At 38.0% G+C, this 15,196-nt stretch overlaps 1 protein-coding gene across 1 annotated transcript in view; it reads left to right on the top strand.

Moving 5' to 3' along the window:
* Positions 1 to 275: 275 nt before the first annotated feature.
* The window catches only part of SH2D1A (SH2 domain containing 1A), a 51,456-nt gene continuing 36,535 nt past the window's right edge, over positions 276 to 15,196 (top strand). Inside the window, exons 1-2 of the mRNA XM_020976352.2 lie at positions 276 to 397; positions 925 to 1,326. Coding sequence (XP_020832011.1) covers positions 1,190 to 1,326 — 137 coding nt within the window. The 5' untranslated portion in view covers positions 276 to 397; positions 925 to 1,189. The remainder of the gene's footprint in view (positions 398 to 924; positions 1,327 to 15,196) is intronic.

Below are 15,196 nucleotides of genomic sequence, written 5' to 3'. Positions count from 1 at the left end.
TCTGACATTTAAAAAAAAATTCCAACTGGGTTCCCTCAAAGCTGCTGAGAATTCTTAGAAATACCATTTAGAGTATACCGGGTTTGAGAATGGAAGCTGCTTCTCATTTCAAAGAGGTAAATTAAACTTAAAATGTTGAAAAGGAACGCTAGGTGAACATCCTTTGAGGTTCCCCTCAGAGCTCTCCTTCTGAATTTACAACGCATTTCCGAAAGAAGCCACAGATAAGGCAACATATAGTAGTAAAGAAATAACCAAGTATCAGGTAGTGGTTCTGTACCCAAGTGCTGAATGGGTGCGCCTTGAGAGTTCATGCCAAACTCCAAATAACTGTTACATCCTTTACTTTTAAGTCTTGTAACTCACGAAACAGTTAAACAAGGAGGTTCTTTGGAAGGTAAGAATTTTGTGCTATTCTCCTTCTCTTCTGTATTACCTTGTATCTCTTTTGTATATAGCTATGATACATGCTTTCCCCAACAGAATGTAAGTTCTTTGAAGGCAGGCACTGTTTGACTTTTGTCTTTGTAGCCCTCCTGCCTAACACATTGCCTGGCACATAGCAGTTGCTTACTAAATGCTTGTGATAATTCGTTTTCTGAGCCGACAGCTGTCACCTCTGACCCTCCACTTTGCAGGAGTCTTGTCCATTTCAATAGCAATCACCCAGCCTGTCTTCCACTTTTTAGCTTCTGGCTGGGGTTAATTACTTTGGTGTTTTGGCCATCTAGTTGGGGGCCAGAATGGCGCTCCCCTTCCAGTCCACATCTGAGTCACGTCCTCGGTCTTGGCCCTCCGCCTCAGGCAGGCTGCCCAAGCTTTCGGGTGGGGTGGGGTGGCCTGGATTTGCTGTGCCGCCCACGGCAACCTTGGCCCCGCCCCTGGCCCCTTGTAGACTTTCCTTCTCCATCCCCCTTCCCCCAGGTGAGATGAGTTGGTTAAGGTATGAACTTGCTGAATCGCAAAGTGTGAAAAGAAGGTCTAAAGACACGTCGACAACATCCTGTTGATCTGGTACCTTAAAAAAGCCCAACCCCGAACTGTTCTGGGTGCTCACAGAGCCAGGGCGCTGACTCGTGCGGGGCAGTAGCAGCAGCAGCATCATATCATCATCATCATCTCACTCCCCCGGGCACCCTCTCAGCGCCTTGTGCAGGCTACCAGCTGTCTCAGCTTGTTGCCTCTGGCCATGGATTCGGTGACCGTCTACCACGGGAAGATCAGCCGAGAGACCGGGGAGAAGTTGCTGCTTGCCACGGGCCTGGACGGCAGCTACTTGCTGCGGGACAGTGAGAGCATGCCTGGCGTCTACTGCCTCTGTGTGCTGTGAGTATGGGAGGCTGTGGGGCTGGCTGGGGCAGACAGCGCAGGGAGAACCCGTGGGGGGCCCGAGGCTGGGGGGCCCGGCCACCTTGCCCCGAGGCAGGCAGGTGGGAAAAGGTGCCGGGCGACCCTGGCCAGCGGTCCGGTGCAGTCGGCTTTGGGGCACAGGTGGCCGGAAGGGATGCTGCCCATCAAAGCCCTGGAGGCCCCTGGCCCTTGGGCCTCTCTGCCCTACACCCTACAAGGCTGCAGCTTGTACTAGGCCCACCTGGTGGGGAGATTTGTGGGCGGTCCACTGGGACCCACAGGCCAGGGTGAGTCACAGGCCTGAGGACCTGGCACCTCATCCCCACTCTCAGTTTTTGAAATGAAATGTAGCTAGCAGAGCCTCAGCCAAGTCCGGGGGCTCTGTCCTGGTGAAGCCTGGGAACTTCCTTGAGGGCAACCCTTGCCCTTCTGTAGTGAATCCAGCTCTGTCACTGTCCTCTCCTTACTCCTCCCAACATCCTCAGTTCGGTGTAGAGGAATTACAATATTTTTACTAATATTTGTGCTATCTTTGTACGGCTATGCAATTGTTTTCTGTTCACCTTCTAGACTAGGCAGAGTTTTGACTGAGTTTTAGTACTTTTGCCTAGCTAAGGCAATATAGTCCAACCTCTTTATTTTAAGGGGGGGGGTTTAGAAGACTTGTCCAAAGTCATACATGTAGTAAATGGTAGAGGTGGGATTTGAACCCAGGTCCTCTGAATACAGAGCTTCTGACTTTTCCCTTGCACTACAAAGTAAATGATTTGTTGAATACCACAAAGCTGGTATCTGACAAAGTGGAGATACCAAGTCAGGCTCTCCAGTTTTACATTATGCTGTTGAACCCCTCCATCCTCCTTCGCATATTAATTGGGGGGGAAGACTCTACTTATTTGGGAAAATTGCATTATTTGTACTAATACTTACTTGTGTCCTTGGTTTATCCCCATCCTACACTGGATATTATGAGAGCAGGGGGTGGGTCTTACTTACCTTTTTTTGTTCAAGAAGTTTTACCCCCTAAAAAGCCAAAACTTTGTTTAATGATATTCCTTGGACAGATTAAAACAGAAAAACTGTTGCTTAGGAGCAAATTTAATACCTAACAACAATAAAAGTAACATATTTATGTAGCAATTTACATAATTTATCTTATTTGATTCCCATAACAACCTCAATAGCTGATGATAATTTGCTTTGTTAGAACACCAAGAAGATTTTTCTAGCCAGCCATATGCTCAGTATTCAAAGCCAAGTGTGGATGCTTCATGACTTGATAGATCTTAAAGTAGTGACAAGTACTATATAATGTATTAGTAAGTCACATTTATATACGTAAATTTAAAAGTTGAACAATTTAATGATTTTATGAATGATTTAGGGATAACTTTAATTATGCCAAATTTTTGGAGGAAAAATAGAGCAGGAGAGAAGGAAGTATTTTGAATATAAGTTACAGATGGAAAGAAGCAGTTATTAGCTTGGGTTCATGGAATTTAGAGGTGTGTAGGTTGTGGCCTTATAAAGCAAAATTAAATGATTATGAGAACTGGGAGGATACTTCTAGATCATCAGTTCAGAAATGGAGCTGAGGCATCAGTGAACAAAACTATAGAAAAATAGATAATGTTAAGAAAATAAAATAATGATATGAATACTGTTTTCTTTTTCTGCCTTTGGAGAAGATATCCTTGTCCATACTGATCTATAATTGTGTTCTCTTCAGCATCCATGCTATTCAGTTTTAATTGATCAAGTTTTAGTAGTACTTTTGCGGGCTAAGGCAGTGCAAATATAATTTTTATTGCCAAACTGAAATTCACAAAACACCTCCCAGAGTGGGACTTACGTTAAGTGAAGTGGGCCAAATCATTTCCCCTGAAATATAGGATCACAGATTTTAGAACTGGAAGAGAACTTAGAGATTTCCTCCAACTGCCCTCATTTTAAATATGTGGAAACTGGGGCCCACAGATTAAGTAACCAGCCATGGTCACACAAGTAGGAGAGCTGGGACCATTGCTCACAAAAAAATCTTCATACAATACAGCTTTGTAAACAACTAACCTACTTTTCTAGGTTTATTATGTGTTACTCTCTTTCATAGACTCAATTGTCCAGCCAAATTGTCCCTTTTATTATGACTCACACAGAAGACAGTCTCTGGAACCCATGCCTGGAGAATACTCTTTTTCTTTCCTTCACCTCTTGGAAGCCCTTGCTTTCCTTCAAAACTCACTTCAAGCAGCACCTTGTGTAGCAAGGGGTTTATTATTTTTTTTCCCTTTCTTTTTTTAATTTTTAGATTAATTTATTTTTAGTTTTCAACATTCACTTCCATGAGCTTTTGAATTTGAAATTTTCTCTCCCTCTCCCTCCCCAAGACAGCATGCAATCTGATATAGGCTCCACGTATACATTCTTAAAATATTTTCACATTAGTCATGTTGTAAAGAAGAATTAGAACCAATGTGAGGAACCATGAGAAAGAAGAAATAAAACAAAACAAGAGAGCAAATAGTAGGCTTCGAGATGCATTCAGACTCCATAGTTTTTTCTACAGATTTGGATAGCATTTTCCATCATGAGTCTTTTGGAGTTGTCTTAGATCCTTAGCAAGGGGTTTTTAACCTTTTTTTGTGTCATGGATCCCTTTGGCAGTCTGGAGAAGGTTTTTGACCCCTTTCTCAGATAAATGTCTTTAAATGCATAAAATAAAACATATACGATTACCAAGGAAAAGAATTAGATTGAAATAGTTATGAAGATATTGAAAAATAAGTTCACAGGTGCCTTCCCCCCACAATCCCCTTGTATTTATTTTCTATATACCTATGCTCTATCTCCTAATAGAATGTTAAGTGCCTTGAGGGCAGGAGCCGTTTCTTTTCTGTCTTTGTGTGGTCAGTACCTTGCACAATGCCAGGCACAGAGAGACTGGACCTGGAATTTCTGTGTTAGAGGGAACTCCAGACCTTTCTCCAGAGTTGCCCTGATCATTGAAAGAGCCAGGTCCCCATGTGTCAGAGACAAGACAAGCCCAACGCTTTCTGGTTTCCAGAGCAGCCCTCTGTCTCTCAGCTCAGGCTGCCACCTGACTGTGTTGTTAACTTCAAGGTTCTGCAGGTGCCTGAAGTATCTTCTGAGTCGATCTGAGAAAAGATGAAATGGTGTTTATTTAGTGATGTCTTAATGTTAATGTATTTTAGTATATTCCAGTTTTGAAAATTTGAACTCCATGTATGGGATTGTAGAAGGAACTTTGGATGTCTAGTCCAAATCCCTAATTTTACAGCTGAGAAAACCAAGGCCCAAAGAGGTTAAGTGATTTGCCCAAGACTACACAGGTGAGAGTCATCAGTTAACCGGAATACCATGTTCCCTGTCCATACCATATATGCAGGAATTCATTGTAAATGTTTTCAGGAAATAGGTCCAAAGAAAAGCTTACTCAGATCTTTTTTTTAAAATTTACATTTGGTGGTGGTTGTAGGGTCTAATATTTTCATTTTAGGTTGAATATCTAAATTTTTTCAAGTAGGAGCAAGAGGATGATTTTGAGAAAGGTACAGATGGCTCTTGACAGAGAGACATGAAGGATACAGAGTTGGTGCTACGAGGTGTAGGATGAGATGTAAAGAACAGGAGTCTGATGGTGGGGCTGATTTGAGGAAAATCACAGAGAGAAAACATTGCCAGAGATGATGGGGACTTAACCGAGGACATAAAAGGAGTCTGAGCTGGAAGAACGAGAGAGTAGGGATGGCAATGTGTGATGAGGCAGCCAGTGAAAATTCTCACATCTTTTGCGCTCACACCTGTCGCTGGTTCTGAACTCTGTGGTGGAATGCAAAGATGTCTGGATTAAGAACTGATTAGCCTTGGGTTTTCCCCCTAACTCTCTGTGTGATCCTTACCCTGATTCTGAGGCAGCTGAGTAGTATAGTGAATAGAGCTGTAGTCTTGGAGTTAAGAAGGTCTCAGTTCAAAATTGGTCTCCGACATTTCCTAACTGTGTGACCCTGGTCAAGTCTTTTAACTTCTGTCTGCCTCAATTTCCTCAACTGTAAAATGAGGATAATAATAGCACCTACCTCCAATTTGTGAGGATCGATTAAGATATTTGTAAAGTGTTTAGCATAGTGCCTGACACTTAGTAGGCACTTAATAAATGCTTGTTCCCCTCTTTTCTCCCCTTTCCCCCGAAAAGTTAAGTCTCCCTAGGCTTAAGTATTCTCATCTGTGAAATGAAGACAACAATATCTGCTTTATCTTCTACTGATATTGTGGGAAGTAATCCTCAGCAATTAAATTCAACAAACATTTATTAAGCTTCACTTAAGTGCAAGGCATTGTACAAAGAAATAAATCATAATTACCTTGAAAGGCAGCTCAGTTACCTAGCTGATAGAGCTAGATTTTCGTGTTTTCTAGATAGATGCCTTTTGGTGTAGTAGTACATGGAGAGCTGGCCCTACAGTCAGGAAGACCTAGTTGCAGAGGCCCCACTTCTGACATATACTGGCTGTGATTCTGGGCAACCTCTAAGGCTATAAGTTGCAGAGAAAGTGCTGACCTGCATTGTTTACTGACTAGGGAGTTCCCTATACCAGAGAAATCATAGCTCTGGTCCCTCTCCTTATCCCTAATAATAATAGCTAAGCCTTACATAAGGCCTTGGAAGCCCTTTACACATATTATGGGGAAAAACACCCTAGCTTTGACCCTGTCCTAAAGGACAGGAGCTAACAAATTGATGTCTGTGGAGTGTTAGGAGCGAATGAGACAGATGCATAATAGCCAATTTCTAACTTGTATTATAGTTAAGTTCATAGCAGAAGTCAAACAGTAACATCAGAGATTCAAGTGAAAGGGAGAGATCCGTTTTTAGCTTGGGAAATTGGTGAAAGCATTTGGGAGAAGTCAGCAGCTGAGCTGGGTCTTAGAAAAGAATTTGAATTAACAATTGAGATGGTAGTCTAAGGAGGCATGGGGTGGAGCATCTAGCAGTCCAGTTTCTGTGAAGTACAGAGTGCTTGAAGTACCGTGAAATAAGGCTGGAAAGGAGGGTCGAAGCTGGATTGTGAAGGGCATTGTCATTTTTATCCTCTTGTCTAGGCAGAAGGGAGCCACTGAAGGTTTTTGGACAGGAAAGTGCCAGTATTAAGAAATCTACTTAGGCAATTGTGTGAAGTTTGAATTTCAGATGTGAGAGACTGCAAACAGGAAGACCAGTTAAACTATTATAGTAGTCTGTTAGAGTGGGAGATGCTTTGACACTAAGTGATAACAGGGCTTGAGAGGAGGAATCAAATAAGAAATAATCCTAGCTCACATTTATTTGGCATTGTAAGGTTTTTGTGTTTTTATAATTTTTTTTCTCCTTTTTGTTTTTATATCACAGTCAATTCTGGGAATATTCTTCTTTTTCCTCCTGGCATCATAATTGAACCTTCCTGTGTAACAAAGAAAAACAGCTGGGTAAAGCCTCTCAATACTGCCTTTGTTGCCCTTTCACTCCCTGCTAAGAGGAGGGGAGAATTCATTGAGATAACTCATGTCCTTTGATCCTCACAACATCCGTTTCAGGTAGATGCTTTTATTATCTCAATTTTACAGAAGAAGAAACTAAGACTCAGATTTTAAGTGATTTGCCTAGCGTAGCTTTTGAAAACCTTTCAGTTATGATGCTCTACTTAGTAAAACATTGGATTAATAGTCAAAGAGCTATCACTTTAGCCCTCATATGTTGGTTTGGCTATGTTTTAGGGACTTCAAACTTTGTAGGCAAACCATTTGGGTGGAAACTGTATTTATATTTATAATTGCTGGGTTCCAGTAGGAGGTGGTACTAAAAAATTTGTCCATCTAAGTTTCATAAATTTAATCATATTCTAAATGCATTGAAGAATTACTTGTCTACTTATAAAATGAAAAATCCCCTTCAACTTTTGGCCTAAATATTAATTTTCATGTATCATATATAATTTTTCACATATCATATGTCAAGTATCTGTGATTTTGGCACTGTGGGAACTCCTAGCAAGGAAGAATGTAAATCATCTGTAACTTAGTAGATAATCTAAGAAAGTTGTCTGAGGCCCAAAGTGGTTAAGTGATTTACCCACATATGTACAACCAGCATCACAGCAGGGATTTGAATCCAGGTTTTCCTGACTAGCAATCTTGACCATGAAAGGAATGTGCATTCTCACTCTTTCATACTTTTTTTTTTATCTCGCTAATGCAGAGCACCACTGGGGAGCTCTTACCTGGTTTTAAGGAATATTTTCTGATTTCCATCCAGTGATGTTCATCCTTTTGAAGTTTGTTTGGTGAGAGTTACTTATCTGGTGGGAGATATGGCCTTAGGGATAGTATTACTTCCCACAGACCACATTTCAAAATAGCTTTAGGTAAAATTAAAGCTTTCTACTAATTCTTTAGATAAAAGGATGACTATCCTAGGATCACAGATTTAAAGCTGGAATAGAACCTAAAGGCCATCCAGTTGAACCCTCTAATTTTACAGATGTGGAAACTGAGATATCTGTAAAGTACTGGCCCTTCAGATAATGTCACTTTGGGGGTATGAAGTGTTACTCATCTGGGAGGGGAGCAGCCTTGTGATGGGTCATGAATCTGACATGACAGATGTTTGGGGAGAAAAGATGTAAGTTTTATTAAAGATTTCTTCAAAAGCAATCTCCCAGAATGTGTGCACACAGGCAAGGGACTGCAAAATTCCACCTAAATTATTCCAATTTTTATTCCCTTGATCAAACCATTCTGGCTTCTTTTCTTTACCAAACATTCTCAGTTGATGTAATATTGATGCAAGTCCTTTTTCTTATCCTGAAGACATTCTGTTTCTTGAGAATGTCCAGAGATTTCCTGTATAAACAAACCTGAAGTTTATTAGCAACTCTATTGCCTCCTTTTTTTGTTTTGCAACCTTGTGGGTCAGCACAAATTATTTCCCCTTATTACAGCATTCTGTTATAGTCATACACAAAAACTTAACCCTTCACTTGGTACAGAAATCAGAACACTGAGACATCCAAAATTATCTTATATTTAGATTTAGAATGTATTTGTGTGTGGTGGTAGCTCTTTTTACCTTTCTAGTTTGCTTAACTTAGGCTAATATTAAAACCACCTTCTTTTTAAATTTAATTTTAATTTTTTCCCCCAATTACATGTAAACTCAAATTTTTAACATTTGCTTTTAAGAATTTTTTTAAAAATTTAATTTAATTAAAAAAATTTTTTTTCCATATGCTTTTGAGTTGAAATTTTTTTCTCCCTTTTTCTCCCCGCCCCCCCCAAGACGGCGCACAATCTGACATAGGCTTTACATTTACATACCCATTAAACATATTTTCACATTAGTGAAGTTGTAAGTAAAAATTAAAACCAATAGGAGGAACCATCAGAAAGATGAAACAAAATTCAACTTAAGGTAAAAATAAGTGAGAGCAATTTGACTTCCATAGTTCTTTCTTTGGATGTGGACAGCATTTTCCATCCCGAGGCCTCTGGAGGTGTCTTAGATCCTCCTAATGCTGAGAAGGGTTCAGTTTAACATTCTTAGTCATTGCATAACGTGGCTGCTATTGTATACAAAGTCCTCTGGGTTCTGCTCACTTCACTCAGCATCAGACCATATAAGTCTTCCCAGGTTTTTCTGAAGTCAGCCTGTTCATCATTTCTTATAGAACAATAGTATTCCATTACATTCATATACCACAACTTGCTCAGTCATTCCCCAATGGATGGGCATCCTCTCAATTTCCAATTCTTTGCCACCACAAAAAGAGCTGCTATGAATATTTTTGTATATGTGGGTCCTTTTCCCATTTGTTTGATCTCTTTGGGATATAGCCCTAGAAGTGCTATTGCTGGATCAAAGGGTATGCACATTTTTGTAGCCCTTTGGGCATAGTTCCAAATTGTTCTCCAAAATAGTTGGATCATTTCACAACTCCACCAACAACGTATTAGCGTTCCAATTTTCCCACATCCTCTCCAACATTTATCATTTTCCTGTTTTGTCGTGTTGGCCAATCTGATAGGTGTGATGTGGTACCTCAGAGTTGTTTTGATTTGCATTTCTCTAATCAATAATGATTTAGAACATTTTTTCATATGACTATAGATGGCTTTAATTTCTTCATCTGCTTTTAAGAATTTTGAATTCCAAATTCTATCCCTCCGTTACATCCCTCACATCTTCTTGAGAAGGCAAGCTATTTGATATAGATTATATATGTATAGTCACGTAAACAATTTCCATATTAGGCATGTTGCAAAAGAAAACACAGACCAAAAAAAAAAACCTCCAAGAAAAATAAAGTAAAAAAAGTATTCTTCGATGTGAATTCAGACTCCATCAGTTCTTTCTCTGGAGGTGGATGGCGTTTTTCATTGTAAGTCCTTCAGAATTGTTTTGGATCATTGTACTGCTGAGAAAAGCTGTTACTGTGTATGATATTCTCCTGGTTCTGCTCACTTCACTTTGCATCAGTTCATTTAAGTCTTCTCAGGTTTTTCTGAAAGCATCCTGCTCATCATTTCTTATAGCACAATAGTATTCATTCCATCATGATCATATACCCCAACTTGTTTGGTCATTCCCCAATTGATAGGCCTCCCCTCCATTTCAAATTCTTTGTCACTATAAAAAGAGCTGCTAGAAATATTTATGTACAGGTAAGTCCTTTTCATTTTTCTTTTATCCCTTTGGGTTACAGATCTAGTAGTGGTATTGCTGAGTCAAAAGACCATGCACAGTTTTATAGCCCTTTGGGCATAGTTCAAAATTATTCTCCAAAATGGTTGGATCAGTTCACACCTCCACCAAAAGTGCATTAGTATCCCAATTTGTCCGCATCCCCTCTAATATTTGTCATTTTCATTTTGTGTTATATTAGCCAATCTGATGGGTGTGAGGTGGTAACTCAGAGTTGTTTTAATTTGCATGTCTCTAAGCAGTAGTAATTTAGACCATTTTCTTTATATGACTACAGATAGCTTTGATTTCTTCTTCTGAAAACTGCCTGTTCATATCCTTTAACCATTTATCAACTGGGGAATAACTCATATTCTCATAAATCTGACTCAGTTTTCTATATACTTGAGAAAGGAGGCCTTTGTTAGAGAAACGTGCTATAAAATTCTCCCAGTGTTCTGCTTTCCTTCTGATCTTGGCTGCATTAGTATTGTTTGTGCAAAACCTTTTTCATTTGATGTAATCAAAATATCCCTTTACATCCCATAATGATCTCTGTATCTTGTTTAGTCATAAATGTTCCCTTATCCATAGATCTGACAGGTAAAATTTTCCATGTTCCCCTAATTTGTTTATGTTACCTTTTATGTCTCAATTGTGCACCCATTTTAATATTATCTTGGTGTACGATGTGAGATGGTGGTCTGTATCTAGTTTCTGCTAAACTAATTTCCAGTTATCCTGGCAATTTTTGTCAAATAGTGATTTCTTGCCACAAAATCTTAAATCTTTGGGTTTGTGAAACACTAGATCACAATGGTCGTTTGCTACAGTGTATTGTGTACCTAATCTGTTCCATTGATTCACCACTGTTTTTCTTAGCCAGGTCTGGTTCTGCTAAACCACCTTCCTTTATGATTTTTTTTGATGATTTTTTTTTTGCTCTATAAAATGATATTTTGGTAATTTGTTGAGTATGGCACTGAATAAGTAAATTAATTTAGGTAGAATTGTCATTTTTATTATATTGGCTTGGTGTACCCATGAGCAATTAATATTTCTCCAGTTGTTTAGATCTGACTTTATTTGTGTGAAAAGTATTTTGCAACTGTTCATATAGTTCCTGGGTTTGCCTTGGCAGGTAGACTCCCAAGTTTTTTATATTGTCTGATTTTAAATGGAATTTCTATTTCTCTCTCTTCTGCTAGAGTTTGTCGGTAATATATAGAAATGCTGATGATTTATGTGGATTTATTTTATATCCTGCAACTTTGCTGAAGTTGTTGATGGTTTCAACTAGTTGTTTAGTTGATTCTCTAGGATTCTTTATCATCGTATCATTGTAAAGAGTGATAGTTTTGTTTTTTCATTGCCTATTTTTATTACTACTTCAATTCCTTTTTCTTGTCTTATTGCTATAGCTAGTATTTTTAGTACAACATTGAATTAAAGTGTTGTAATGGAAATTCTTACTTCACCCCTGATCTTATTGGAAAGGCTTCTAGCTTATTCTCATGACAGATAATGCTTGTTCTTGGTTTTAGATATTACTTATCATTTTAAGGAAAGCTCCATTTATTCCTATGTTTTCCAGTGTTTTTAATAGGAATGAGTGTTGTATTTTGTAAAAAAAAAACCTTTTTTCCTGCATCTATTGAGATGATCATATGATTTTTGTTCTTTTTTTTTTTTAATTGATATGGTCAATTATGCTGATAGTTTCCCTTATGTTGAACCAACTCTGCATTCCTGGTATAAATCCCATCTGGCCATAGCATATGATCTTTGTGATATATTTCTTTAATCTCCTTGCTAATACTTTATGAAAAATGTTTGCATCAATATTCATTAGGGAAATTGGTCTATAGTTTTCTTTCTCTGGTTTTGTTCTCCCTGGTTTAGGTATCAAAACCATATTTGTGTCATAAAAAGAATTTGTTAGCACTTTTTCTTTGCCTATATCTGCAAATAATTTATGTAGCATTGGAATTAGCTGCTCTTTAAATGTTTGCAGCATTCACTTGTGAATCCATTTGGGGATTTTTTTTCTTATGGAGCTCATTTATCACTTGTTCAATTTCTTTTTCTAAGATAGGGTTATTTAAATATTCTTTTTCTTCTCTTAATCTGGGCAGTTTATGTTTATAAATATTCATCTATTTCACTTAGATTGTCAGATTTATTGGTATATAATTGGATAAAATAGCTCTTAATAAGTGCTTTAATTTTATCTTCACTGGTGGTGAATTCGCCCTTTTCATTTTGATACTGATAATTTGGATTTCTTTTTTTCTTTTTTAAATCAAATTTACCTTTTTAAAAAAAATTAAAAAAATTATATCAAATTTACTAGTAGTTTATTTTATTATTTTCCTCCTGTAAAACCAGCTCCTAGTTTTTTTTTTTTTACTAGTCCAATGGTTTTCTTATTTTCAATTTTATTAATCTCTCTTTTGATTTTAAGGATTTATAATTTGGTGTTTAATTGGGGATTTTAAATTTGTTTTTTTTTTCTAGTTTTTAAAAAATGCATTTCCAGTTCATTGATCTGTTCTTTCTATATTTTATTGATGGAAGCAATTAGAGATATAAATTTTCCCCTAAGTAATGGTTTGGCTGCATCCCACAACTTTTGGTATATTGTCTCATTGTTGTTATTCTCTTTAATGAAATTATTGATTATTTCTATGATTTGATGCACTTGTTCTTTAGGATTAAATTATTTAGTTTACAATTAGTTTTTAATCTATGTTTCTATGACCCTTTATTGAGTATAATTTTTATTGTGTTATGGTCTAAAAAGGGATGCATTTAATATTTCTGCTTTTCTGAATTTGGTTGTGAGGTTTTATGCCCTAATACATGCTCAATTTTTGTGAAGCTGCCATGTGCTGCTGGGAAAAAGGTATACTCCCGTCTATTCCCATTCAGTTTTCCCAGAGGTCTAGCATATTTAACTTTTCTGAAATTCTGTTCATCTCTTTAATTTCTTTCTTGTTTATTTTATAGTTAGACTAGTTCTGAGAGGGGAAAGTTAAGGTCCCCCATTAGTATGGTTTTACTGTCTAGTTCTTCCTGTAACTCATTTAACATTTCCTTTAAGAATATGGGTACTGTGCCATTTGATGCATAATATGTATTGATATTACTTCATTGTCTATGATATCTTTTAGTAATACATAGTTTTCCAGCTTATCTCTTTGCATTAGGTCCATCTCTTTCATGTTTACCTTTTTATGCTTTTCTTGAGTCTTGTATTTCAAAATCAAATTTTCTATTTGACTATGATCTTTTCATCAGGAATACTTGAAAGTCCTCTATTTCATTAAATATCCATTTCCCCCCTGAAAGATTATACTCAGTTTTGCTGGATAGGTATTTTTTGGTTGTAATCCTAGCTCCTTTGCCTTCCAGAATATTGCTTTCTAAGCCCTCCACTCCTTTAATGTGGAAGCTGCTAAATCTTGTGTGATCCTGACTGGCTCCACAATATTTGAATTGTTTCTTTCTGGCTGCTTGCAATATTTTCTCTTTGACTTGGGAGTTCTGGAATTTGGTTATAATATTTCTGGGAGTTTTCATTTTGGAATCTCTTTCTGGAGGTAATTGGCGGAGTCTTTCAGTGTCTATTTTACCCTCTAGTTCTAGGATATCAGAGTAGTTTTCCTTCATAGTTTCTTGCAGTATGTTTCTAGGCTCTTTTTTTGATCATGGCTTTCAGGTAGTCCAATGGTTCTAAAATGCTCATCTTCAATTTTCCAGATCACTTGTTTTTTCCAATGAGATATTTCACATTTTCTTCTATTTTTTCATTCTTTTTATTTTGTTTTATTATTTTTTGGTGTCTCACAGAGTCATTAGCTTCCACTTGCCCAATTCTAATTTTTAAGGAATTACTTTTCTAATGAGCTTTTGTACCTCTTCTAACATTAGGTCAGTTCTATTTCTTAAGGAGTCCTTTTCTTCTGAATTTTTTGTATATCTTTTTCTATTTGGCCAATTCTGCTTTTTAAGGTGTTCTTCTCTTCAGTGGATTTTTGTGCCTATTGTGCTATTTGGCCAGTTCTGTTTTTTAAGCTGTTATTTTCATCAGTATTTTTTGTGCCTTTTTTGTTATTATCGTTCAATCATTTCAATCATGTCTGACTGTTCATGACCCCATTTGGGGTTTTCTTGGCAAAGATACTGGCATGGTTTGCCATCTCCTTCTGCTACTTATTTTACAGATGAGGAAGCTGAGGCAAACAGAGTTAAGTGACTTGCCCAGGGTCATCCAGCTAGTAAGTGTCTGAAGCTGGATAGAGTCTTCCTGACTCTAGGCCTGGCATTCTATCCACTGTGCCACTCAAATGCCCCATTCCTCTTTTACCAAGATATTCACTCTGTTTTCATAATTTTCTTTCATCGCTCATTTCTTTTCCCAATTTCTCCTCTATTTCTCTTATTTGAGTTTAAAAATCCTTTTGGAGCTCTTCCAGGAATTCTTGTTGGATTTGTATCCAGTTCACATTTTTCTTTGGGGGGCTTTGCTTATAGCTGCTTTGACATTGTTGTCCTCTTCTGGATTTGTGTCTTCAACTTCCCTGTCACCATAGTAACTTGTTATCAGGTTTTTTTTTTTTTTTGGTTTGCTCATTTTTTTTCCCAGCCTATTTCTTGACTTTTAACTTTATGTTGAAGTTGGGCTCTGCTTTTGAGGTGGAGGAAGCACTTCATGCCTTTCTTGCTGCTGTTTTCAGAAAAAGATCTTGCAGTCTGTAGGGTTTAGATGCTTCCAGGGTGTTCTGATCTAAGGAGAGGTGTGGTCAGTAATTTCCTGCCTTGTGCTCTAGTCTTTTCCCAGGAAAGGAACTTGTTCCCCTGTAGCCACCACCACTAGCACTCCTCCCGGGACTGTGACCAAGTCCTCTGCTTTCCTGCAGCTGCAGTCATTAGAGGTCCCTTCCTTCTTGAAATTGAGACCAGGGTCCCTACTCCCCCATAGGTGACTGCAAGCACTCTTCACCCTAGAATTGCCACTTGAACCCTTACTCCCCTCTAGTTACAAATGGTATTGCTCCTTTTTGCCCTGGCAAATGGGCAATGCAACAGGGTCCTGAACCCAGCACAAGC

The sequence above is a fragment of the Phascolarctos cinereus genome, unplaced genomic scaffold, assembly GCF_003287225.1.
Source record: "Phascolarctos cinereus isolate Bilbo 61053 unplaced genomic scaffold, phaCin_HiC Scaffold_8;HRSCAF=390, whole genome shotgun sequence".
Taxonomy (NCBI): Eukaryota; Metazoa; Chordata; class Mammalia; order Diprotodontia; family Phascolarctidae; genus Phascolarctos; species Phascolarctos cinereus.
The sequence above is the reverse complement of the archived record's forward strand: the minus strand, read 5'-3'. Positions and strand labels throughout refer to the sequence as shown.